The sequence below is a fragment of the Rhinopithecus roxellana genome, chromosome 10 (genome assembly GCF_007565055.1).
Source record: "Rhinopithecus roxellana isolate Shanxi Qingling chromosome 10, ASM756505v1, whole genome shotgun sequence".
NCBI classification, from domain to species: Eukaryota; Metazoa; Chordata; class Mammalia; order Primates; family Cercopithecidae; genus Rhinopithecus; species Rhinopithecus roxellana.
Window position 1 is genome coordinate 6,403,014 of NC_044558.1, and position 26,692 is coordinate 6,429,705.

At 50.7% G+C, this 26,692-nt stretch overlaps 2 protein-coding genes across 6 annotated transcripts; one reads left to right on the plus strand and one right to left on the minus strand.

Moving 5' to 3' along the window:
• The first annotated feature begins 562 nt into the window (after window positions 1–562).
• NRIP2 (nuclear receptor interacting protein 2) lies at window positions 563–11,288 on the plus strand. Of its 2 annotated transcripts, XM_030938703.1 has the most exons (6): window positions 563–990; window positions 5,728–5,880; window positions 8,796–8,878; window positions 9,162–9,283; window positions 9,533–9,585; window positions 9,889–11,288. In XM_030938703.1, exons 1-6 carry the CDS (start codon window positions 799–801, stop codon window positions 9,979–9,981), a joined length of 696 nt encoding a protein of 231 aa, XP_030794563.1. In that variant the 5' UTR covers window positions 563–798; the 3' UTR covers window positions 9,982–11,288. The 2 variants fall into 2 exon arrangements, with proteins under 2 accessions (XP_030794563.1, XP_030794562.1); XM_030938702.1 differs by having other exon boundaries at window positions 9,162–11,288.
• On the minus strand, window positions 3,720–26,310 carry ITFG2 (integrin alpha FG-GAP repeat containing 2). Of its 4 annotated transcripts, XM_030938700.1 has the most exons (14): window positions 26,094–26,306; window positions 20,716–20,811; window positions 20,098–20,139; window positions 19,696–19,942; window positions 17,389–17,528; window positions 16,769–16,917; window positions 16,281–16,378; window positions 16,033–16,086; window positions 15,837–15,937; window positions 14,744–14,861; window positions 13,451–13,624; window positions 13,212–13,374; window positions 5,703–6,364; window positions 3,720–4,154 (listed from the first exon to the last, which is right to left on the minus strand). In XM_030938700.1, the coding sequence occupies exons 1-12, from the start codon at window positions 26,187–26,189 to the stop codon at window positions 13,271–13,273; spliced, it is 1,419 nt and encodes a 472-aa protein (XP_030794560.1). In that variant the 5' UTR covers window positions 26,190–26,306; the 3' UTR covers window positions 3,720–4,154; window positions 5,703–6,364; window positions 13,212–13,270. The 4 variants fall into 4 exon arrangements, with proteins under 4 accessions (XP_030794560.1, XP_010357490.1, XP_010357491.1 ...); XM_010359188.2 differs by lacking the exons at window positions 3,720–4,154; window positions 5,703–6,364 and having other exon boundaries at window positions 12,525–13,374; window positions 19,771–19,942; window positions 26,094–26,310; XM_010359189.2 differs by lacking the exons at window positions 3,720–4,154; window positions 5,703–6,364; window positions 20,098–20,139 and having other exon boundaries at window positions 12,525–13,374; window positions 19,771–19,942; window positions 26,094–26,295.
• Window positions 26,311–26,692: the final 382 nt, after the last annotated feature.

Here is a 26,692-nt window from a genome sequence, read left to right on the forward strand (position 1 = left end):
GAGACTGAGATGCCAGGGACCATTTCTACTCGTGGGAAGATTCAGAGGTGTTCCTGCCATTCCCTGGAACCCAGCATCCAGAGTAAATTAGTTAAAGACTCTAACATCTGCTAGGCGGGAGGGAAGAGACCTAAGGAGGTAAAGCTGGGGGGATGGGAGGAGGGAAGGCCACTCTCATGCTGCCCCTCTCTGATCTGAATCCAGTTATCGGCCTGCACGCCAGCCCTGGGCTGCAGAGAACTCAGGCAGAGGAAACAGCTGGGCGGCCCTGGGAAGCCTGGGAGGGATGCAGAGGAGGGCAGGGGCCACACACGCTGGGAGGGGCACTAGGGCTGCTGCCCCCACACAGTGACAGGCGCTTCCTTGCAAACCACCTGGCACAGGCACCCTGACAGTTTACATCACTGTCTCTCTCTCCTCTCTCTCTCTCTCTCTCTCTCTCACACACACACACACACACACACACACACACACACGCCCCATCCACCGCCCGCTCTGAACAGGACCCCAGCGTTGGGGACGCGGCCAAGTCAGCCAGCTGTGGGCCCTGCCAACCCTCCCTCTCTTCTAGGACTGGGTTTTTCCAGCCGGAGTCTCACTCCCTCTACAGCAATCTCGGGAAATTGGAGACGACGCGGCTGCTCCTGAACATTATTTATTTCTTTCCTCTTTCCCTCCCGCGGGGACCCTCCTGTTGGAAGGAGAGCTGCAGCACAGGACGGAGACAGGCAGGAAGAAGCAGAGAGGACTCGGTGACGCCCCCTGAGTAGCTCCCGGCCCACTCCTCCAGCAGGGGCCATGAGCACCAAGCAGGAAGCCAGGAGAGATGAGGGAGAAGCCAGGACCAGGGGGCAGGAGGCACAGCTTCGAGACCGAGCCCACCTGAGCCAGCAGCGCCGGCTCAAACAGGCCACCCGGTTCCTGCACAAGGACTCGGCCGACCTGCTCCCGCTGGACAGCCTCAAGAGGCTCGGCACCTCCAAGGATTTGGTGAGGCGTCCCCCCTCCCCCGCCAGCGTCCCCTGGCCCTTTCCTTCCACTTCTCAGATCCTGAGCAGGAGAGGCAAGACCAGAAAGTGCAGACCCTCAGCTTTCAGGTCCTGCTCCCTTGCTGAGATGGGGAGAGGTCATCCTGTCAACTTGAGGCTCTTCACTGCGGATGTTACCATGGTTTGGTGGCTCTGAGGGGTCCTATTCTCACTGCTTAGCTTCCCTGCCTTTTCCCTCTAATGGCCCAAAACTTGAGGGTGGTGAGGAGCTAGGCTGTTTAGGAGTGGGGGCTTCCAGGAACACAGGAACCTTCTAGAGTGGTCACTTAAAACTGGGAGGGCCCAGAGGACTGGCCAGTTTAGGGTTGTGACTTCCTGCTCCCCCTGAACCACAGGTTCTCTCCACCAGGGCTGTCTATCCATTTGTCCTTTCTCCTCAGAATCAAAGCACTGGGGGTCTCCATCCTTCCCCAGGCATCGGGCTTGTGTGTGGCTCTTGCCAGGGGCCCCTGGCCACCTTGAACGCTGCTCCCCCCACTCCTAAGTGGAATAGACCTTCCAGGCTCCTCTCCTCCCATCCGTCTGCAGCAGCTTTGGCCTCAGAGGAATGGGCAGGGGAGTAACAGTAAGGATGTGAGTGGGCGGGGGACAACTGCAGATCCAGGCATTCCTCTCTGAGTGCTGACAAGCGGGGCCACGGAGCCACTTCGCTTGGGATCAGATCCTGGCTCTGCCACTTACTAACTTGGGCAATTGACTTTATGTCTCTGTGCCTCAGTTTCTTCATCTGTTAAATGAGAATAAAAGCAATCATAGGTTTGTTGGGAGAGTTGTTAGAGCTGATATATTTAAAGCACTTAGAACAGTGCGTAATAGCAGGCGCTATCTAAATGCTATGATTATTCCTCCAGCTATTATTTCATTTAGTCTGAGAAATATTCCTGTCCTCTGACCCATGGGAGAGAGGAAATCCTTTGTGGAAAGGCTTGGGAGCACTTGGTTCCCAGTCCCCTCTCCTAGTTTGAGAAGAGGTACTCAACCAGGCCTGTACGGAGAGGTTGGAAGCATATCTGCCGGCCTGCACTCCACCAACTGCTACTCCCAGGGAAGCTGAAGGCCAGTGCACCACCTTGTTACCTTTCTCTACTTAGCTCTACCTTTCCAGACTCATCTCAGCCTGGGTTGCCCACACCAGGGCCACAGCCCAGAGGCCTGGCAATTCCCTAGCTCCCAACAAGGAAAAGGGATTGCACTGAGACTTCAATTCAAGGAACTGCCAGTGGCTTATTCCTCCTTGCAGTGGCAGCAAGCATAGCTGAAAAACGGGAATGGAGCAGGGACGTGGGTTCCCTGGTTCTCAACGGCTAGAACCTATTGGGGACCATCCTATATCTGTTCAGCCCCAGGAGAAGGTGCTCTACTGACATTGCCATCCCAGAGTGGCAGGTCCCGCCTTCTGACGAGAAAGTCCTGGGCTTTTCACCTCTCCCCTCTGCCTAGGATGTCCCCAACTGATCTCTAGCAGCTACCTGCTGTGGCTTTGGGAGCAAAGGCACGACAGGTAGGGGAGACCCCATTGTCTCCCTCCCTGGGATGGCTGTGGAGCAAACTGCACAACAGTGGGAGGGACCTGAAGCCTGTGTCCATCGTGGGAAGGTGGAAGATGGGAAGTGCAGGGCCAGTCTCTCCAGCCAGTCCCAGAGCCCGCTGAACTTTTCCCAGCACTGGGTCTCCTGCTGGCAGTTTCGCTGCCAGGAGCAACCCCAAGGGCCTCATTAATCTAAGGGCAGAAAAACAATCCCAGGCTCCCAAGGAGAGAGGGCAGGTGGAGAGGTGCGTAGAGCCTGGGAGAGAGTCAGTCTGCAGCAAGCATTTATTGAGTGCCTACTAGATGCTGAGCCATGCCCTGGGATACAAAAATGAGTGAGGTAGACTCAGGGGCTTTCCAGGCTAATGGGAGAGTAAAATGCATACATAACATTTGTGAGAAGCATGGCAAAGGGAGCTAAGACAAGGGACCCCAGCTTGGGGTGCATGGAGAGAGAAGCATGAAGAGCTCAGAGAGGGTACCCTGGAGAAGGTACATCCTGCATTATAAGATGTACACAGAATCCCAAACTTAAGATGCAACCTCTCTCTCAAATAAAGTGTGTTAAATCAGTTATTCAGTCTAGTCTCAAGAAGAGTGGGGAAGAGGAGTTTCAGGAAAAGAGGAGAGAGGAGTGAAGGCATGGAGGCAAAAAGCAGCCTGGTAGGAGTGGTGCTTCTGGGGCCCATAAACAGAGTGGCAGGGAAGGAGGCATGGCCCCGTCATCTGAGCTGTGGATCACCTTCAAAAGCTTGAGCTCGGCCGGGCGCGGCGGCTCAAGCCTGTAATCCCAGCACTTTGGGAGGCCGAGATGGGTGGATCACGAGGTCAGGAGATCGAGACCATCCTGGCTAACACGGTGAAACCCTGTCTCTACTAAAAAATACAAAAAACTAGCCGGGCGAGGTGGCGGGCGCCTGTAGTCCCAGCTACTCGGGAGGCTGAGGCTGAGGCTGGAGAATGGCGTAAACCTGGGAGGTGGAGTTTGCAGTGAGCTGAGATCTGGCCACTGCGCTCCAGCCTGGGCGACAGAGCGAGACTCCGTCTCAAAAAAAAAAAAAAAAAAAAAAAGCTTGAGCTCTAGTATGCAAGCAATGTGGGGTAGGGGGTCTTTGATGCATTTTAAATAAGAGAGTACATGGTTAGTTTCATGTTTTACTTTGGTGCTTCTCAAACTTTAACCTGCACATGAATCACCTGGGGATCTTGTCACAATGAAACATCTGATTCAGTAGGTATGAGAGTCTGCATTTTTAAGAGGCTTCGAAATGATGTTAAAGTTGCTGATCTGAGGACCACATTTTGGAGTAGCAAGGTTTTTAGCTTCCAGTCTGAAGCTCCAAGCAGATGTATTTGAAAGGTAACAGGTCTGGAGACAGGTTATGAACTTAAGAAGGTATTTGAGGGATCCAAGAGAGCTGCGGGGAGTGTGGAACACACGCAGTAACAGAAAGGAAGGATGGAGGCCAGGTGCTGTGGCATACGCTTGTGGTCCTGGCTGCTTGGGAGGCTGAGGCTAGAGAATGCCTTGAGCCAAGGAATTAGAGTCCAGTCTGGGCAGCTTAGCAAGATCCCGTCTTGAAAGAACAGAAGGCAAAATAAAAGAAAAAGAAAGAAAGAAGAGAGAGAAGGAAAGGAGGGACAGATTGATTCTACACAGGAGGCAAAATCTGCAGAATCTGGAAAGTGACTGGATGGAATGGGAGTGGCTGTAGATGAGGGACAGGTCAAAGATGACTCCCAGCATCCTAGTTCTTAAGAGTTTTTTGTTTGTTTGTTTTGTTTTGTTTTTTTGAGATACAGTCTTGCTCTGTCAACCAGACAGGAGTGCAGTGGTATGATCTTGGCTCACTGCAACCTCTGCCTTCCGGGTTCAAGTGATCATCACACTTCAGCCTCCCAAGTAGCTGGGACTACAGGCACGTGCCACCACACCCAGCTAATTTTTGTATTTTTTTTTTTTTTTTTTTTGAGATGGAATCTTGCTCAGTCGCCCAGGCTGGAGCCTGGTGGCACGATCTCGGCTCACTGCAAGCTCCGCTCCCTGGGTTCCCGCCATTCTCCTGCCTCAGCCTCCCAAGTAGCTAGGACTACAGGTGCCCGCCACTACGCCCGGCTAGTTTTTTTTGTGTTTTGTGTTTTTTTTTTTTTTGAGACGGAGTCTCGCTCTGTCGCCCAGGCTGGAGTGCAGTGGCCGGATCTCAGCTCACTGCAAGCTCCGCCTCCCGGGTTCACGCCATTCTCCTGCCTCAGCCTCCCGAGTAGCTGGGACTACAGGCGCCCGGCTAGTTTTTTGTATTTTTAGTAGAGACGGGGTTTCACCGTGTTAGCCAGGATGGTCTCGATCTCCTGACCTCGTGATCCGCCCGTCTCGGCCTCCCAAAGTGCTGGGATTACAGGCTTGAGCCACCGCACCCGGCCTTTTTTGTATTTTTAGTAGAGACGAGGTTTCACCGTGTTAGCCAGGATGGTCTTGAGCTCCTGACCTCGTGATCTGCCCATCTCTGCCTCCCAAAGTACTGGGATTACAGGTGTGAGCCACCGTGCCCAGCTGTATTTTTAGTAGAAATAGGGTTTCACCATGTTGGCCAGGCTGGTCTCGAACTCCTGATCTCAAGTGATCCACCCACCTTGGCCTCCCAAAGTGCTGGGATTACAGGTGTAAGCCACCATGCTTGGCCTAGTTCTTAAGAGCTTCTACTGTTTTTCATCACACCACCAACCCTGGGATTCGAAGCCCAGGGTGAGGTCAGAGGGGAAGGATGAGGTCAGAGGGGAAGAAAAAAAAAAACCTCCTAGTTAAAAAAAAAATGTAAGTTTGAGACAAAATTTCCCCCAAGCATACTAATTCCTGAAATGTCCCTTTAGCTACTAAGTCAGTTTAACCAAGAATGGACCATTCTCCTCTTCCCATTTCTTCACTGCTGAGCAATCTATGGGTGTCCAAGGAAAATGGCATGATTTGATACTGGGGCTTACTCTGCTCTCATTATCTGACTGCTGGGACCCTAGGGTCAACTCCTAGGATAAGGCTCAGGTCTGGGGCGGGGGGGTTGGGGAAGCATTCTGGGATATCTAAGTGGGGTAACTGAGCAGCCTGGATACCTGGGTTTAGAACTGCCTACCTTCATTGTTTCATGATGGAGCCAGCAGCCGCACAGTGTGATACAAAGACGCCTGGTAGAGGGAAACCCGAACTGGCTTCAGGGGGAGTCTCCCCGGGTGCAGGCCCTGATTCATGGCCAGGAGATCAGGAGGAAGACCAGCAGGACAGAGATTCCAGCTCTTCTGGTCAACTGCAAGGTGAGAGGCCTCCCAGGGACACACTTTCATTAACAACCCTGCCTGCGCTCGCTTCACCTGCTCTCCTTTCTGTCCTGATGGCAGAGGGAAGGAGGGAGAAAGGACAGCTCTCTCCCTAGCTTGGACCTAACCAGGATCCTCTACCTCCTTCCTCCCTGCCCCAACCCATCTTTCTTCGGTGCAACTCCATCTGTCACCATCATTACTCTGCCCCCTTTCCTTGGTCAAAATACAGTACTTAAATTAAGTACTCCTCAGTGTACTCTACACAGACGAATGGTGTGCGTGCATGGATAACGTAATTCTGGAAAAAACTCATGTGTTCTAAGGCATTGGTCCTGTAATCTCTGGAACCATGTAACCACTCAGTCACTACTGAACGTTCCCAATAAATTCCCGTTGGTCCTGGGCCACCGTCTTTGCTCTGTGCTGCTTCTACCTGGATTGCTGTCTTCTTGCTCTCCAATCATTCTGGGTCCGCATTCTGCAAGCTTTTAAAGCCCAGATCAGATGTTACCTCCTCCTTGAAACCTTTTCTGATTTCCCCAGTAGGAAACAGCCTTTCCTCCCTCCCAACCTCTAAGGCATGTTACTCACATCCCTTTTTTAAATTTTTTTTTTTTTTTTTCTTGAGATGGAGTCTTGCTCTGTCACCCAGGCTGGAGTGCAGTGTCATGATCTCGGGTCACTGCAGCCTCTGCCTCCTGGGTTCAACCAATTCTCCTGCCTCAGCCTCCCAAGTAGCTGGGATTATAGGCCCGCACTGCCATGCTCAGCTAATTTTTGTATTTTTAGTAGAGACGGGGTTTCACCATGTTGGTCAGGCTGGTCTCAAATTCCTGGTGCTGGGATTACAGGTGTGAGCCACTGCGCCCGGCCCCCCTTTTTTTTTTTTAAGACAGAGTTTCACTCTTGTTGCCCAGGCTGGAGTGCAATGGTGTGATCTCGGCTCACCGCAACCTCCGCCTCCTGGGTTCAAGCAATTCTTCTGCCTCAGCCTCCCGAGTAGCTGGGATTACAGGCAAATGCCACCATGCCTGGCTAGTTTTGCATTTTTAGTAGAGATGGGGTTTCTCCAGGTTGGTCAGGGCCGTCTGGAACTCCTGACCTCAGGAGATCCATCCACCTTGGCCTCCCAAAGTGCTGGGATTACAGGTGTGAGCCACTGCGCTTCCTGACTTTTCCAGTCCTTTTATTTATTTTTTTAGATACAGGGTCTTACTCTGTCACCCAGGCTGGAGTGCAGTGGCATGATCAGAGCTCACTGCAGCCTCAACCTCCTGGACTCAAGCAATCCTCCCAGCTCAGTCTTCTGAGTAGCTGAAATTACAGGTGTGCGCCACCACACCTGGCTATTTTTTTTTTTTTGTATTTTTAGTAGAGATGGGGGTTTCACCACATTGGTCAGGCTGGTCTTGAACTCCTGGCTTCAAGCAATCCTTCCACCTTGGCCTCCCAAAGTATTTGGATTATACATAGGTGTGGGCCATGGGGCCAGGGCATTCACATTCCTTTTATAGACCTTAAAGCTTTCTGCCGCCGGGCGTGGTGGCTCACGCCTGTAATCCCAGCACTTTGGGAGGCCGAGGCGGGCGGATCACGAGGTCAAGAGATCGAGACCATCCTGTTGAACATGGTGAAACCCCGTCTCTACTAAAAATACAAAAAAAATTAGCCGGGCGTGGTGGCAGGTGCCCGTAGTCCCAGCTTCTTGGGAGGCTGAGGCAGCAGAATGGCGTGAACCCGGGAGGCGGCGGAGCTTGGAGCTTGCAGTGAGCCGAGATCGTGCCACTGCACTCCAGCCTGGGCGACAGAGCGAGACTCCGTCTCAAAAAAAAAAAAAATAAAATAAAATAAAACAACTTTCTACCATATAGTAGAGTTATATTTTACTTCCTTTAGACTCCTAAAGAATAGCACTCATTGATGTACCTTCCAGTAACATATCTTATAGCAGATACTCAACGAATGTTTGGAACGAGAAAATGACCTGTGTGTATACCCAAGTGTATATCAAAGTGTCTGTCTACGTCCCAAAGTAGGTGAACTTGTCTTCCTTTGTTTCCAATGGCAAACTTCTTGGTTACCCATAGCTGAGTTTCCTAACAGGATTCCAGTCTTCTCATCCTTCCTCTATTCCTAACCTGGAGCTTTCGAACCAGGAGGCCATCGAACTCCCAAGGATTCCTCTAAATAGATCACTATTTCTCCATTTTTGGCAGATCTTCCCCAAACTTATGAACTCATCACATATAACCACTTTTTTTTTCCGTTTTATTTTTTGTAGAGACAGGGTCTTGCTGTGTTGCCTAGGCTGGTCTTGAACTCCTGGCTTCAAGTGATCCTCTTGGCTCCAAAGTGCTAGAACTACAGGCATGAGCCACCTCACCTAGCCCACTTCCTTTTTTGATTTATCTGGGAGTTCTGCCCCTATTGTATGAGTCTCATAAAAACCAGTTTTTTGTTTTTTTGTTTTTTTTTGTTTGTTTTGAGATGGAGTTTTGCTCTTGTTGCCTAGGCTGGCGTGTAATGGTGTGATCTTGACTCACCACAACCTCTGCCTCCTGTGTTCAAGCGATTCTCCTGTCTCAGCCTCCCGAGTAGCTGGGATTACAGGCATGCGTCACCAAGCCCAGCTAATTTTGTATTTTTAGTAGAGGCAGGGTTTTACCATGTTGGTCAGGCTGGTCTCAAACTCCCAACCTCAGGTGATCCACCCGCCTCAGCCTCCCAAAGTGCTGGCATTACAGGTGTGAGCCACTGCGCCTGGCCCCGATAAAAGCCTGTTTTAAAGACAGTTCATTTTCTCCACTCATTTCTAAAAGGGAATCATCAATGGGCTGGGAAACTGAAGGACCCACTCCCAACCCGTTCTCCTAGGGACTCACTGATTCAGCACAATCCCTCTTTCTTAGTGCCAGGACCTGCTGCTTAGAGTGGCCGTGGACACAGGTACCCAATACAATCGGATCTCTGCTGGATGTCTCAGCCGTCTGGGGTAAGAGTGTGGCCCAAAAAACCAAATGGGGGACAGGATTTCTTTTTGGGCTGATGAAAATGTTCTCAAATTAGATAGTGACGACAGGTGCATATTTTATCTCAATAAAGCTGTTATTTAACAAAAGAGTGGCTAGAACACTCTGGCAGAGAAGGCAAGGATTTAGATCCCACGTGAGGTCAGGGGTTGGAGGTGAACCCATAGTAGAGAGGGACGTCTGCTGATTAATGGGGTGAAGCCCCCTGGGGCTGTGGTAGCCATAACCTTTGCTTCCCAACCACAGGTTAGAGAAGAAGGTCCTAAAAGCCTCAGCTGGGGACCTGGCCCCTGGGCCCCCAACCCAGGTGGAGCAGTTAGAGCTACAGCTGGGGCAGGAGACCGTGGTGTGCTCGGCACAGGTGGTGGGTAAGTTCCCGCTTCTGCAACAGCCCTGGTGCTCACCTCTCACCTTTCTCTTCAGGGTGGGGCAAAGGCAGAGACTTTCGGTCCCTGCAGCACAAGGAGTCCGCAGAGATGTTCTGACCACCCCTCCTCTCTGTGCCAGTGCCCTTGGATCTGGGGATGGGGTGGGCAGAGAAGGAGTGAGGGCTGAGAGGAGGGCAGCATGACCACTGGGAACACTCAGCCTCTTCTGTTTTCAAATGGTTCCTGTAGATGTTGAGAGTCCTGAATTCTGTCTGGGCCTGCAGACTCTGCTTTCTCTCAAGGTAAGGCACCCACACTCAGGGCCTGATCCAAAGCACTGGGAAAAAGCAGTAGAAGGCACAGGTGTGGAAGCCTGGACCAGGCTCTGATGAGAGTGACTTAGAGACTGGCAATTGTCCCTTTGCTTCCTTAGAGGTTCCTTACTTACCACCCAGTGACAAGTCAAGAGAACTGGGTCACCCCCTCCAACAGGAGTCAAGGGAAATGGGGATAAGGGGGAGAGCAGAAGGCAGGTGGAAGCTGTGGGAAGTGGGAGGCAGGTGACGGGCTGAGGTGACCTGGCATGACTGCTCTACACCCCACAGTGCTGCATCGACCTGGAGCGCAGAGTGCTGCGGCTGAAAGCCCCTTTCTCAGAGCTACCCTTCCTGCCTCTGTACCAAGAACCTGGCCAGTGACTGCTGTCTCAGTCAGTCCCCAGAGGGAAAGACCTTGCCTTAGCAGAAGAGGCGTGTGGGGAACGGGTGTTCTTGAAGCCAGGTAGCTGGGGACTACGGTGTCTGTCCTTTCAATCACCACCCTGACCCTTGCTGTCCCATTTCCCCCAGCTGGCCACATTCCTCTCTGCTTCTCAGCAGCTATCCTACTCCCCAGGAGGAGTTTTCACTAGAGCGCCCACGATGCCAGGATTCTCATTCATTTCCCTCCCAAGAAGAGCAAAGCCAAATCAGGACCACAGATGGGAAGCTAAGCAAAACGGGGTGCCTGCGTGGGCTGGGTTGAAGGCTCTGCTGACTGCTGTCCTTGCCCACCACCCAATTCCACCCCAGACGCAACTCAACTTCCCACACCACCATGTCTCTCACCACACCTGGGGCTCGTTATCTCCCACAACCAGACTGCCACGCCTCACCAACCCGGGTCCCCGGACCTCCTGGTGTCTGCCTCTTGGATTCTGTGCACATCTGCACAGTTGGGGGGGAAGAAACATGAGACAGAATTCAATACAACAAAGAGATGGAGTTAGTATAGGAATGTCCATCTCATAAGGCTGAGAGCTTTTATGAGTTATTCTTCTGGGGCTGCAAATGTCTGAAGCCAGTTATTGTTTGATTACCCTGTGCAAAACCTTGGACATACTTCTGCTATGAACGCTAGGTATTTATCCTTTTCCACTTGCTTTTTGTACCCACCGAGCCCCTGAACTTTGGGTGTGTGTGTGGCAGAGCCTTGTAGAGAACTGCTCCTACGAGGCAGACAGGATAGTGAGGCTGTCACCACTCAGACTTAACCTATTTAGTATTCTTTCTGATTTCTAGAACTACCCACCTCGTTAGGCCTTCTTCCCATCCCCATCTCTGGTCTCTTGAGCTTAAGCTCGCCTTGTCCTGGAATCAGTGGCTTTCTAACCCCCTGCCAGGCTTTGCCAAAGCAAAAAGACAGAGGCTTTTTTTTTTTTTTTTTTTAAAGTTTGGGGTCTGTCAGGAGAGAGAGGCTTTTTTGAATTCACTGTGAAGAGATGAACCCGGAGCTTAGGACGCCAGACCCCTGAGAGTCTTTCTGGCTGGTCTGAGTCTCTCAAATCATGGATTAGGAGTAAAGAAAGAGGCCAGGCGCAATGACTCATGCCTGTAATCCCAGCGCTTTGGGAGGCTGAGGCGGGCGGATGACTTAATGTCAGGAGTTTGAGACCAGCCTGGGTAATACGGCAGAACCCCATCTCTACTAAAAAATACAAAAATAGCCGGGCGCGGTGGCTCAAGCCTGTAATCCCAGCACTTTGGGAGGCCGAGACGGGCGGATCACGAGGTCAGGAGATCGAGACCATCCTGGCTAACATGGTGAAACCCCCGTCTCTACTAAAAATACAAAAAACTAGCCGGGCGAGCTGGCGGGCGCCTGTAGTCCCAGCTACTCGGGAGGCTGAGGCAGGAGAATGGCGGGAACCCGGGAGGCGGAGTTTGCAGTGAGCTGAGATCCGGCCACTGCACTCCAGCCTGGGCGGCAGAGCGAGACTCCGTCTCAAAAAAAAAAAAAAAAAAAAAAAAAAAACAAAAAAAAAAACAAAAATTAGCCAGGTATGGTGGTGCTCACCTATAATCCCAGCTACTTGGAAGGCTGAGGCACAAGGTTGTTGTAAGCCAAGTTCGTGCCATTGGACTCCAGCTTGGGCGAAGGAGTGAGACCCTGTCTCCAAAAACAAACAAACAAACGGGGAGAGAAAGACAGTGGTAGAGCTAACCTGAACTGGGTGGGACCCTTGGGCTGAGACAGAGTCCTGAGCCTGGGGTAGACTGGGTTAGAGAAGAACCGGGATGCAAGGAGCTGCCTGTGACACCTGGCCTGACCTTTCTCAGCTGCCTCCCCCGCCCTCAGAAGGAAAGGAGAGGGGCTCACTTATCACTTGTGCCATAGTACCTGGTCTCAAAATCCTAAAAGCTTTCCTCTCCCTCACTGCCTTGCTCCACAAGGTCCGCTTTCCTGGGTTCTGTGCTGTGCCTTTCCTTGTCTGCCTCCTGCTGCTTCTGTAACTGCAGACCCCAGGCCCAGTGGCAAGCCCTTGGCTCAGCTGCTTCTCTATTGGAATAAACTCGTTTCTCTATGTCGATGTTCTTCTCTGGTCTTCCTCCCTGCCTGTCAAGAGCTGAATGATAACTCTGCCCGTTGTCCCTTACAGAAAGGAAATGGAAATGTGGGCCCTCGCCCAGGCTGACCCACCTGACTAGGGTCAGTGTAATGGAGAGCAATCTGAAAGCAATGGCTTTCAAACGCCTGACCACAGCAGGAATACATTTCACATGGCACTCAGTACACACGCGCACGTATGACTGTAACAAAACAATATTCACCTACACTGCGAGCAATGTACTCTGCTGTTTTCTATTTTACTTTATTCTATTCTACCTATTCTAAAAATGCTGGCCATGATCCACCAAGGGACTGCAACCACCGTTTGAAAAACACTGACTTAGAGCACAGAGAATCAAGAACAGACGGCACATAAATGACCCAAGATATAATTCTGATTGTGGTCTGGATCATAAACCTGCATCACATTTTAAATGTCTATTGTCTTAGAGACAATAAGCTCTTTTACGGGGGAATGGGTGGGTGGAAAAACGGGAGCAGGGCTTCTGAAGCTCACTAATACCTGAAGAATATGGCAACACGAGAAAGCACGGACCCAGCTGCTTTGGTAAATGGAGGAAAATCATCTCAGGGTTGCTAGGAACATGGGTGAGACCAGACTGCAGAAAGATCCCTCAAAACAAAACAGTTTGCCATTCCTTTAACAATTACTAATGTCAAGAACTTGGAACTGTGCCATGGAAGACAGCTTAAGATGGGGTGGAGCCCTTACCTCCACTGCTCCCCTGGGCCTAAAGCCTGGTTTCCTTATGGGTGTTGGGGCCACGCAAACAAGTCTCTGTTTTCAACACAGTCGAAGTGGGAAGTGGAACATGTCCCAGATGATCTGGAACAAGGCCAGGGTTCTATGACCCTGCTGGCGTGATGGGTGAGGTCCACAAGGAAATGGGCAGAGGGTCAACTTGTCTCTTCTTTCACCAAAAAGACTGCGAGGTCTATAGTTCATGGTCACCCTAGCGTTGCTGCCATCTTTCACGCCCAGAGTCAAATCCTGCATTTCTGTAATGCATGTTCCCTATCCTGCCAATATCACAGATACCTTTAGGGGGTAGGGTGGGGGTTCGGAAGAATCCTTCACCAGCTCTGAGGCCAGTATGGCTAGGTGGGATCTTGGAGGCTTGAGGGAGCACACTGTGGCGGCTGGTCTGGATGGTAGAGCGTTTGGTGAAGCAGGGCACGAGTCACAGGGAGGTCGTCAGGATCTGAGAGCCAAGAAGGGGTGGGTAAGAGGCTGAGGGTCTCCTGGGCACCTGGGCCACTGGCTTTTCTGGGACTCACCCACACCCAGCTCCTGCAGCAGGCTGTGGTACTCTGGCTTGGTTTCCAGCAGTTTCAGCAGATTGGTAGACTCCATCCGCTCCAGCTGCACCTCCCAGTACACATAGATCTTCTGGTTGAAAGTGACATATACGAGGCAGGGGCTGTTACGGCCCTCTTTGCAGGCATACAGGCCTGGAAGACGTGGGCAGGGAGACAAAGGTCAGGAAGTTTCAGTGCTGGTGGTGGGGGGCAGACAGCAAGACACAGACCTTCAAGTCAGCACTTCCTATCCTCCCACTGATGTCAGAAAAAAAATTAAAGGTTCTCTATTTGTTCTCTGTTAGGAACTCAGTAAAACAGATAAGATGGGAAAAGACCTGACTCACTTCAGATGTAGAAAAACCATAGCAACAAAACCCAGGCAGAACAGAATCCAAAAAGGTGTTATTTGTTGATTTTCCCATCTCAGTGATATCCCTGGAGTGATGAGGGACGGCCTTGCTCGCCCAAGGGCGAGACTAGCAGAACACGATCAGAAAGTAAGGCTTCTCTTAGGTGCCGATCCCTCCTTCCAAAGGCATCCCGCAGTCACCCAGAGAGTGAGTGCTGCCTCCCAAGGCCCCTGATTTGGAACGAATGAAAATGTTCTAGGAGACCTTTCTCCACAGAGACCTGACATGCTCAGGTGGAAAAGAACTTCCTGATGTCTTCACACATCCCAGACAGATGACAAAACTCATTCCATTCTTTAAAATATTCCGCGGTGGCTGGGCGCGGTGGCTCAAGCCTGTAATCCCAGCACTTTGGGAGGCCGAGATGGGCGGATCACGAGGTCAGGAGTTCGAGACCATCCTGGCTAACACGGTGAAACCCCCGTCTCTACTAAAAAAATACAAAAAACTAGCCGGGCGAGGTGGCTGGCGCCTGTAGTCCCAGCTACTCGGGAGGCTGAGGCAGGAGAATGGCGTGAACCCGGGAGGCGGAGCTTGCAGTGAGCTGAGATCCAGCCACTGCACTCCAGCCCAGGTGACAGAGCGAGACTCCGACTCAAAAAAAAAAAAAAAAAAAAAAAAAAAATTCCGCGGTGGAGAGGCTGCTGTCTTTTATTTCTTATTTACGATTGTCAAGATGGCAATGTAGTGACCACCCCTCACCCCCAAACAAAAGAGCTGAAGAACTCACTGGTGAATGAAGACTTCCATCAGGGGAGACGGCAGAAAGGGAAGTGAGGGGCAAACGCTTCTCTGGCATATCTAACACGCCTGTCTAATTTAAGTGTGGTCAGAAAGGGGCCATGGGGGCGGGGGTCACCTGCACAGAAGGCACGGATATTTTCATCCACTTGGAAGCGGACAACGGTGCGGTTGTGGTCAATGATGTACGTCTGTCCATCCCAGGCGCATGCAACTACCTCCTCATGCCCGTTGCCCTGAAAAAGGCCAGAGACAAGGAACATAAAGGAGCTGTGCACTGGACTCTGGATGACAAACAGCCAGCTGGGGAGGAATTTCATCCACGGCTTGGGTAGTAAACAGGACTGTCAAATGAGCTGTCACATAATACTCACAGCCACCGTAGGAACTAGTATACTGAGGAAACCTCAGCTTATAGAAATAGAGTCACTCACCCAAGGCCACTCAGCTAGGAGGCAGCAGAATCAGGACTCAAACCCAGGTCTGCCTCTTCTCCTAAACCAACAAGCATGCCTGATGGCAATATAAAGTGTAGCCCCTACCTGCTGATTCAGGGGCCATAGTGACATTAAATAGAGATTTATATATGGACAAGAGAAACCTACAAAATACGCCTCTGGAGTTGGGACAAATAACATACTTCCAGGCTCTTACAGTAACTTTTCTTTGGGGCTATTACTTCTGCTGAAGTTATGGAAATGACAGACTTCTAACAGCACGGTATAGCGTTAAATACGGTAGAGTAAGAGGGAACAAACTCGCTTCAGATGGATTTAGACCTATCTAAAGAGACTTAAGGCCAGGCACAGTGGCTTACGCCTGTAATTCCAACACTTTGGGAGGCCAAGACGAGAGGATTGCTTGAGCCCAGGAGTTTGAAACCATATATGGTGAGATCTCATCTTTACAAAAAGTTTAGGAAAATTAGCCAAGTGTGGGGGCACACGCCTGTAGTCCCAGCTTCTCAGGAGGTTGAGGTGACAGGATGGCTTCAGACAAAGGTTGTAGTGAACCAAGATCATGCCACTGCATCCAGCCTAGGTGACAGATGGAAACCCTGTCTCAAAAAAAAAAAAAAAAAAAAAAGACACAGAGACTAAAGATACAGGTTGGGAGTTCCCTGGGATGTGAGAATAGCCTGATTATTCCAAATCTCATCTCTCCATGTGGAAAACGCAAGAATGTTCTGCTCTGCCAGGTTTTCCACTCACGGTGACATCCAGTTTCTCCAGGGCAAAGAGCTGGTGATCCACTTGCACTGACCACAGCAGCTTGTCTGCTTCTTCCATTTCTTCCATGAGCTTCAGTGTCCCTGCCGGGGGAGAGGCAGGCTGAGCATGGGTGGGATAGGCCCCGAGCAGACCCTACAGGGATACAGCCCCCATGCCCCATCCCAGCATTGCTCACCATCCAGGGTGCACAGGGCAAAGAGGCCAGAGCCACCACTCTCAGTGCCGTGGCCTGTGGGTAGGACAGGAGGACCAGAGGAAGAAAACGTCAAGGGCAGGGCAAGGTCAGAGCCTACGGGGAGAGGGGTATTCTGCAGCAGCAGGGAAAGGACAGGACTCGGAATGAGGGGCAAGCTATAGATCTCCACTCTTCCAGAACTGACGACTGCCCCTCATCTCCCTCCCTCACCCCCACCGCACTTTCACCTTGTTTGATGTTGCCAATTAGGTGAGTGGAGACATTCTTGTTGTGGATACGGCCAGATGTCTGGTGCAGCACCACATCTCGGGTAGCTGGGGTCTCCCTGTGCACAGGAGGGTAGAAGGATCAAGCGAGAGACCAAGTGAACTGAGTTCTCCAGCCCTTTGTAACCTATATCCCTGCAAGAGCGTCTGGGATTTGAATCAGCTTAGAAACCTACCACTGACCCTATCTGACCCATGTGGCAAAGAGAAAAGACAGGGATGGGGCTGCCAGGTTGGAATCTCAGGACCCCTTTCAGGTGCTACAAAGTGAGAGCCCAGGATTCCCTTGGTCCTAACGTCATCTTCCCCAGTGGGGCAAAGGTGCTTGGGCTGGGACCTAGATGAGGCAGCTCTGCCAACTGCAGACCCATTTTACTACCACGTGCCATCTGGGAGCCCATCCTGCTTCCATGCACCCCCACACCATCCACAGGCCTGTACCCCCTTACCTACTGCCATCCGTGGGCCCTTCAGAGGCAGGAGGGGACCCAGTGTCCTTTTTCCAGGTACACAGTAGAATTGCATAAGCACAGCCTGGCTGAGACACCATCAGTTCAGGAACACCCAGTGGCCCCAGAGTCACTGAGAGGCTGTCCACCTGCACCAGGGAATGGGATTAAAGGGAGAGGGAGACAGAAGGAAGTGGGACCCTGCAGAGAATGGCAGGGGGTTGGGGTGGGGCAGGGGTCCTGGGAACAGCCCTCTGGGCTTCAAGGGTAGCAGCAGGAGGAAGGATTTTGAGTTTCCAGGCTCCTGCCTGGCACCGTCCTCTCCACACAGACCACATGCTTTCCCCTGTGTATGACCCACCTGGGGTCTAGGTCCTGATGTGGCCCACTCCACACCTACCTTCACAGTCCTCATTCTTAGCCCAACATGCCTTTCTCTTTGCCTGTTACTAGCAATTTCCCCCTAAGCCCCTAATTCGAAATGGTCTTTGGATCTCTCTTGACAAGGTGACTTCACTTCTGCCCACCCTGGCCCTGTCCCATGACTGCTCTCCCACTGCCTCTTCCAGGAGTCCTTCTTCCCAGCTCCCTAGGGCCTTGCTCTGGAGTCAGCTGCTTACCTGACCCTCCAGCATCCATTTCTTGAGGGACACCAGCTGCCCTGTCAGATGTTCGGGACCCTCACCTAGCTCCTCCCAGCGGAAAGCTCGCACCACACGGTCTGTGTAGCCCACCACCAGCTCACAACACCCATCTCCATCTGTGGGCATGAAAGACAAGATGGGTGTTGGAGTCCCACAAGCAGCCCCGGCTCCTCTGCTAACAGTGGCACCTTCTAGCCAGTGTGGCTTCATGCCCGATCTGCAGTGCTGCTCACTTCACACTCAGTCAGCGCCCGCCCCTGTCTGCATTTGCGGCATCTTGCCCGTCCATTTGGTCCATCTGTTCCGCAGCTCCTATCCGCTCTCTGCCTTCATACTTCTCAAACATGCAACTCAAGTGTCCCAATTCATCCCATGTATCTCCCACCACCTACAAGCCCCCTATCTGTATGGTTCCCTTGCTTGCCACTTTTTTTTTTTTTTAACCATATGTTACCTTCTCAGTGAGGACTTAGCCCTAACAACTCCATTTAAAATTGCTACCTCTACCTCGACACTCTAGCCTTTTCTGCGATTATTTTCTCCACTGCACTTACTATTTTTTTTTTTTTTTTTTTTTTGAGACAGAGTCCGTGTCACCCAGGCTGGAGTGCAGTGGCACAATCTCGGCTCACTGCAACCTCCACCTCCTGGGTTCAAGCAATTCTCCTGCCTCGGCCTCTAGAGTAGCTGGGATTACAGGCATATGCCACCACGCTCAGCTATTTTTCTTTTTTTTTGAGACGGAGTCTCACTTTGTCACCTAGGCTAGAGTACAGTGGCACGATCTCGGCTCACTGCAAGCTCCGCCTCCTGGGTTCCCGCCATTCTCCTGCCCCCAAGTAGCTGGGACTACAGGTGCCCGCCACCACACCAGGCTATTTTTTTTTTTGTATTTTTAGTAGAGATGGGGTTTCACTGTGTTAGCCAGGATGGTCTCGGTCTCCTGACCTCGTGATCCGGCCACTTCGGCCTCCCAAAGTGCTGGGATTACAGGCATGAGCCTCCGCACCCAGCCTAATTTTTGTATTTTTACTGGAGATGGGAGTTTCACCATGTTGGCCAGGCTGGTCTCGAACACCTGAGCTTAAGGGACCCGCCTGCCTCAGCCTCTCAAAGTGCTGGGATTATAGGCATGAGCCCCCGCGCCCGGCCTAATTTTTGTGTTTTTACTGGAGATGGGGTTTCACCACATTGGCCAGGCTGGTCTCCAACGCCTGAGCTTAAGGGACCCGCCTGCCTCAGCCTCTCAGAGTGCTGGGATTCCAGGTCTGAGCCACATGGTCGGCTGCACTTACTATCCTCTTTTTTTTTGGAGATGGAGTCTGGCGCCCAGGCTAGAGTGCAGTGGCATGATCCTGGGTCACTGCCACCTCCACCTCCCAGATTCAAGTGATTCTCCTGCCTCGGCCTGCTGAGTAGCTGGGATAACAGGTGCCTGCCACCAGGCCTGGCTAGTTTTTGTATTTTTAGTAGAGACAGAGTTTCACCGTGCTGACCAGGCTGGTCTGAAACTCCTGAACTCAAGTGATCCACTCGCCTCGGCCTCCCAAAGTGCTGGGATTATAGGGATGAACCATCGCATCCAGTCATGCACTTACTACCTTCTAATATACCACTTAATTATCTTACAAAATGTATAGTGTTTCTTTTGTTTTCCTTTCTTTTTTAAAGAGAGACAGGGTCCCAGGCCGGGCGCGGTGGCTCAAGCCTGTAATCCCAGCACTTTGGGAGGCCGAGACGGGTGGATCACGAGGTCAGGAGATCGAGACCATCCTGGCGAACACAGTGAAACCCCGTCTCTACTAAAAAATACAAAAAACTAGCCGGGCGAGGTGGCGGGTACCTGTAGTCCCAGCTACTCGGGAGGCTGAGCCAGGAGAATGGCGTGAACCTGGGAGGCGGAGCTTGCAGTGAGCTGAGATCCGGCCACTGCACTCCAGCCTGGGCGACAGAGCGAGACTCCGTCTCAGAAAAAAAAAAAAAAGAGAGACAGGGTCCCACGCTAGAGTGCAGTGGTAAGATCACAGCTCACTACAGCCTGGAACTCCTGTCCTCAAGTGATCCTCTGACCTCAGCCTCCTAAAGCGTTGGTATCACAGGCGAGAGCCAGCACGTCTGGCCTATATTGTTTCTTTTCTGTCTCTTCATAATAAGGCCCAGGAGGGCAGCAATTTTGGTCTATTTATTCACTACGGCTATTCCAGTGCCTTGAGCAATGCCTGGCTTCTCATGGGAGCCCAGTATATAACCAATGCAGAAATGAATATGGATTCTCCCTCTCACCCCCATCCCTTGGGGTCTGCTCTAGCACCCACTGACTCCCACTCTCCTGGCTGCCTGAAAGGTAGGCATGCCCACCGATGTCGCTGATCAGCATGACCTTGGTGTTGGCGGGGATGTGCTGCTTGAAGACTGGACGCTGCTCCTCTCCCATTAGTGTCTCGTGGTGCCCAGAAGCATCCAACACCTTGGCAGGTGTCAGGTCAAACAGATGAAACCAGCCTTCAGCACTCACTGCCACCAACAGGTTCTAGGACAAACAGAGGTATAGGAGAGATGGACTGGGGAGGGAGTTTTGGAAACAAGCCCGATAATCAGATCACAGAGGTCAGAGCTGAGGCCTTCAACCTTCAACTGATTTCCGCTGTGAGCTAGGAAGCAAGAAAGGTCCCCTATAGTTCTTACCTTTCCTTTATTACATACATCTCCAACCCCAACGCAAGTCAGCTGTAAGAGAGAAAGGGCGGCTCAGGGAGACGCCAAGGGAGACCAGTACTCCCTGATCTCTGTGAAGCAAGGAGCGGGCAGGTTTTCTAATTACCATCATTCACTGAAAACTTGTGCCATATGAACTATGGTGATAATCTTTATTAACTGAGCTATATAGGTTTGGTTTACCCAGACAGCAACATGAAGACCTGAGGTGGTTAAGACAATCTGAACTTAAATAAAATAGGAACTCTATATTTAATAGAGCTAGGTTATCATATTTCTAGACTTATTCAAATTATTGCCCCCATTTTTGACTATAAGATTAGACCACCTTAGGCAACTTCCATAAAGTGTCAAGGAGTACTCCGCTACACAAAAACACCCCAGCCCATGTATGCATGTGTGAGGACAGATGCGAGCACTGGCTGGGGGCTGCCCTCCCTGAATCAAATTGGCTGCAAGTCAGTGGCTGGGCCCAGTAGCTGGGGAGTCAGGACACATGGGTGAGCACCTGTGTGGGAATCATCCTAGGCTGTCCCTGGACAGAAGGGACCCCTTCCCCCCTCCAGGCCCAGGGAAGTGAATACTGACCATTCCCTGGCAGGAACAGGTGAGCCATGGCCGACTGTCATCATTTTTATACACAGACACCTTCCCGCTGGTGTCTCCCACCACCAGTTCATTTAACTTCAAATGGAGAGAGAAGAAAGTGTTAGGATGGGACTCTGCTGAACCACTTCAAGCTCTTCTCTACTTAGCCTAACCAAGAGAAATCACAAGACCTCAACTTGCCTCTTCATCAACTTTATTAAAAGTCTGGCCAGGTGCAACGACTCACACTTGTAATCCCACTGCTTTGGGCAGTGGAGGTGGGTGGATCACTTGAGGCCAAGAGTTAGAGACCAGCCTGGGCAACATGGCAAGATCCCATTTCTACAAAAAATTTAAAAATCTGCCAGGTGAGGCCAGGTGTGGTGGCTCACGCCTGTAATCCCAGCACTTTGGGAGGCGGAGGCGGGTGGATTGGTTGAGCTCAGGAATTCAAGACCAGCCTGGCCAACATGGTGAAACCTTGTTTCTACAAAAAATATAAAAATTACCCAAGCATGGTGGCGCATGCCTGTGGTCCCAACTATTCGGGAGGCCGAGGCAGGAGAATTGTTTGAGCCTAGGAGGTAGAGGTTGCAGTGAGTGAGCCAAGATTATACCACTGCACTCTAGTCTGGGTGACAGAGTGAGACCCTATCAAAAAAAAAAAAAAAAAAAAAAAAAATTAGCCAGGTGTGGTGGTGCACACCTGTAGTTCCAGCTACTCAGGAGGCTGAGGAAGGAGGATCACTTGAGCTCAGGAGGCTGAAGCTGCAGCGAGCCATGATCGTGCCATCGTACTCCAGCCTGGGTGACAGAACAAGACCTTGTCTCAAAAAACATAACAAACAATCTTTTGGGGCCAACACAGCTATAGTTTCCCAGTTCTTTATTTCCATCTGGGGGTGTGTGTGTTAGGGGGTAGGAGAGGTTACAGAAATTGAGGCTACACACAATTTATGGCCCACCCCAGAAAAGTATGCCACCTGAATAGCTCTAGGCTACACGTGCCTGACTTCGGCTCTTTGCATTTGCCCATTACAAATGGGACACGTTTTGAAAACAGCCCAAGATGGTGGAGTTTTGGAGAATCTAACTTCAGACCTCATATTTAATCAAGGGCCAAATAAAAAGACAAAGTGAACTCTTGGGGCCCTCCCTCCTCTAGCAAGGCCTTTTGATCTTGAGGTGTATGTGGGAACCACACAGGATGGTGGGGCCTGAGGGGGTAGAGCCTGAAGGGGCCGCTCCCCACTCTGGGCCTCCAGGGCCCTCAAGTGATGGCTAAGCTCTAGGGAAGGGAGGTCCCTGTATGGAGCCTCTCCATGATCTGTATCTGGGTAGCTGCCCTTTACAGGGGCTCAAGATGTTAACCAAGTGGCTTCAAACCCCACTTCTGCAAATTGCTTTATGATCTCCTCTTGGGGTACAGCCAACATCCCCTTCCTGTCCCCAGAACACACTGAACTAATATTATACTCTCAAGAAATTTAGTCCTAAAGGCAACAGAGATAACAGGTGAATATTAAGGAAAAGTTAGAAACGAATTGGAATGTATTTGAATCTTTGATTTCTGGCTGAGCGTGGTAGCTCATGCCTGTAATCCCAGCAGGAGAATCGCTTGAACCTGGGAGGCAGAGGTTGCAGTGAACCTCTGCACTCCACTGCACTCCAGCCTGGGATAAGAGTGAAACTCTGTCTCAAAAAAAAAAAAAAAAATCTTTGATTTCTTTTTTAATTGTTGTAACTGTTATGGGAGTTTCTGGTGAGAATATCAGATCACAGAAGCATAAAACTAGTTTTTTTTAAATCAAACCTTCTATTAGTTGATGTTTCTTATTTCTTTTCTTTCTGTTTTTTTGTTGTTTGAGACAGTCTCACTCTGTTGCCCAAGCTGGAGTACAGTAGTGTGATCATGGCTCACTGCATCACACTGCAGCCTCAGCTTCCTAGGCTCAAGTAATCCTCCCACCTCAGCCTCCGGAGTAGCTGGGACTACAGGCACGCACCACACCTGGCTAATTTTTTCATTTTTTTGTAAAGATGGCGTCTCACTGTGTTGCTCAGGCTGGTCTTGAACTCCTAGACTCAAATGATTCTTCCATCTCAGCCTCCCAAAGTGCTGGGATTACAGGCGTGAGCCATCAATCCCGGCCAGTGCCTACACTGTTCTAAGTGTTGAGAATATAGCAGTGGAAAAAACAGATTAAAACATTCCTATCCTTATGGAGCTTACAGTAATGGAGCTTACAACTCAGGTGAAAAAAATGATAGTATATCTAATATTGTAGAAGTGAATAACAGTGTAATTCGTTTAGACAAATACAATTTCAAAAAAGGTGGTGCTATAAAGCTATGAAAAAAAGGGAATGCTTTTAAACAAAGAAGGCAATCAGATAAAATGGAAAATAATGTATATCTGAAGGTGCATTGATAATTTACTGTTTAAAAATGTGGCCTGGCGAGGTTGCTTACACCTGTAATTCCAGCACTTTCGGACACCGAGGCCAGTGTACTGCTTGAAGCCAGAGGTTTGAGACCAGCCTGGTTAACACAGTGAGACCTCATCTCTACAAAACATTAAAAAAAATCAGCCAGACATGATGGCAGGCACCAGCTACGCAGGAGGTTGGGGCAGGCAGTAGGATCATTTGAGCCCAGGAGTTCAAGGCTGCAATGAGCTATGATTGCACCACTGCACTCCAGCCTGGACAACAGAGTGAGACCCTGTCTCTGTAAAAAACAAAAAAATTAAAAAATTCCTCCCCTGATTTTCTCATAAAATTGGACGGCTTGGCAGTTCATGAAGAAACACGAAAGCCCAGAAAACACAATACAAATTTATGAGAATAACTCTTTCCTCCCCAGAGCGGGTAGAGTCAAAAGAAGCCTCATGAAATACCTTCTCCATCACAGCACTAGGGGGCGGTGGGAAATAAGCACAGGACAGAGAAGGAAGTGTGAAGCAGGGAGGCCCAGTAGGAAGACAGGGCAGAGGGTAGAAGGGGGCAATCCAGTGCTTTGCATTAGAAATATGAAATACATAATTAAAAAAAGATAAAGTCTGCAAAAAAAAAAAAAAAAAAAAAAAAAAAAAGAGCATCAGACACTATTCCCTTTAATGCTCCACCGGAGAATCCTCTACATATTTCAGTCAATGCATCTCATTACATTTTATTACCCGGTGACTATTACACAACGTGATTATGAGCTATTGAGGACTGGAATTCTCTCCTTCATTTTTGAATTCCCAGAATGTAGCAGAGTCCTTGGTGCATAATGAGCAGCTCAATAAAGATTTGCAGAAAAACAGAATAAAATGCTCACAGCAACACGAACACTTAAGAGCACTAAACTGTGTGCCAGGCATTGTTTTACCTGCTTGACCTGTGGTAATTTATTTAAAAAATGAGAAGAAGGGCTGGGCATGGTGGCTCACGCCTGTAGTCCCAGCACTTTGGGAGGCCGAGGTGAGCTGATCACGATGTCAGGAGTTCAAGACCAGTCTGGCCAACATGGTGAAACCCCATCTCTACTAAAAACACAAAAAGTAGTCGGGCGTGGTGGCAGGCGCCTGTAATTTCAGCTACTTGGGAGGCTGAGGCGCTTGAGCCCGGGAGGCAGAGGTTGCAGTGAGCCCAAATCAAGCCACTGCACTCCATTGCACTCTAGCCTGGGGGACAGGGTGAGACTCCGTCTCAAAAATAAATAAATAAATAAATAAATAAATAAAATAAAGAGGAACGACTGCTGAGGAGAGAAAAGGTAGGTGGAGATTGTTTCTGTAATTCAACCAAGGTGTAGCACAAGTCGCCAGGCACCCGCATCTACCATGAAGCAGGCACTGAAGAAACCGGACGTTATTAACACTGGGTTGTGGCGGCGATTGTTACCCTGGCGGGAGAGCGAGGCAGGGAAATACCCCAATCTGTTCCAGCCGAGTGGGCCAAGCCTAACAGCAGCAGACTTTTAGTTTAATGCCTATATTAAGCACAGACGGTGTGCTTAATTCTGTGAGGGTAGGAGGAGGTTCAGAGAAGTCTTCGAAGGGGCGGAGCCACAGGGAGAGCGGCATTGTTATTTCCACTTCGCGGCTTTTAAAGGTGATTTTTTTAGGCCGGACGGGGTGGCTCAAGCCTGTAATCCCAGCACTTTGGGAGGCCGAGACGGGCGGATCACGAGGTCAGGAGATCATAGACCATCCTGGCTAACACGGTGAAACCCCGTCTCTACTAAAAATACAAAACACTAGCCGGGCGAGGTGGCGGGCACCTGTAGTCCCAGCTACTCGGGAGGCTGAGGCAGGAGAATCGCTTACACCCGGGAGACAGAGTTTGCAGTGAGCCGAGATCCGGCCACTGCACTCCAGCCTGGGTGGCAGAGCGAGACTCCGTCTCAAAAATAAAAAAAATAAAAAAAAAAAGTGATTTTTTTTTTTTTTTTTTCCAGACGAAGTCTTGCACTGTGGCCCAGGCTGGAGTGCAGTGGGCGCGATCTTGGCTCACTGCAAACTCCGCCTCCCGGGTGTAAGCGATTCTCGTGCCTCACCCTCCCAAGTAGCTGGGATCTGAGGCGCGCACAACCACACTCGGCTAATTTCTGTATTTTTAGTAGAGACGGGGTTTCACCACGTTGGCCAAGCTGGTCTCGAACTCCTGACCTCAGGTGATCCGCCCGCCTCGGCCTCCCAAAGTGGTGGGATTACAGGCGTGAGCCACTGCGTCCAGCCAAGGTAAGTGATTTGAGAGGTGACGCCACTGCAGGAGGCTTAACTCAGAAACAGTGATCCAGAAAACGGCCACCAGAGTTTACCAGGCTCCTCCAGTGAACACTTGACGGAATCAGGCCGAGGGATCAACTATCTATCCCACTTAAAAAATACTCCCAGGGGCCGGGCGCGGTGGCTCACGCCTCTAATGCCAGCACTTTGGGAAGGCGAGGAGGGATCACCTGAGGTCAGGAGTTCGAGACCAGCCTGGCCAATGGTGAAACCCCGTTTCTACTAAAGATACAAAAATTAGCTGGGCGTGGTGGCGGACTCCTGTAATCCCAGCTATTCAAGAGGCTAAGGCAGGAGAATCACTTGAACCCGGGAGGTGGAGGTTGGAGTGACCGGAGATCGCGCCACTGCACACCAGCCTGGGTGACAGAGGGAGACTTTGTCTCAAAAACCAACCAACCAACCAACCAACCAACCCTCCCAGGGAACAAAACCAACCACGAACACTGAAGCTATCAATAAAGTTTTTCTCTTTAGCGCTCCATACTAGCCACAGCGCGCATGCTCACGCTCACGTGGCACGCTCGGGCGGCCTGTTCCACTTCCCTTGCGCCGTCCCTGCACAGATCCAGGCTGTCTCTTGCAGTGCGCATGCACCTACCGTATCGTTATCAACGTCTCCAAGGCAGATAGCGTGCGGGAAGAGGCTCCCGCTGAATTCCAGCGCCACGCGCTGCACGTAGCTAACCGATCTCATGGCACCTCCAAGAGCAGAGGGAGCGGTGAGCCCCAATAAATGTTCCCTGAACCCCCGTCGCGACAGCCGCCAGAGCGGAAGGCCACCTAAAGCAGCAAGTTACGTCACTGCCTGAACCTCCAATCTCTGCCTTCCTCCTTTAACCTCAGAGAGGAGGCGGGTCTTCCGGGCTTGGAGGCGGGCTTACCACCTCTGATGTGAGTGACAGGCCCACTCCTTTTCTCCACAGGGCTGCAGCCCATGGGTAAACCAACCCTGACGTGGCCGATCTGTTCCCTTGGCAACAGGGCTCTCAAGGGCTTGACCTAGTAACCTTGACCTTTTTGCTTTGTTTCCCTGGCAATGAAAATTCCTAGCCATCAGACCATTCCTGAGAATCTTACTAATCTTCGTAATCACTGATAATTGCATGGTTTTGAAAAGTGTTTTTAAACAGCTAGCTACCCATTAAGAGTAAAAACAATGTAGTGAGTTGCAATCAGCATATAAAAAATTAAATACAA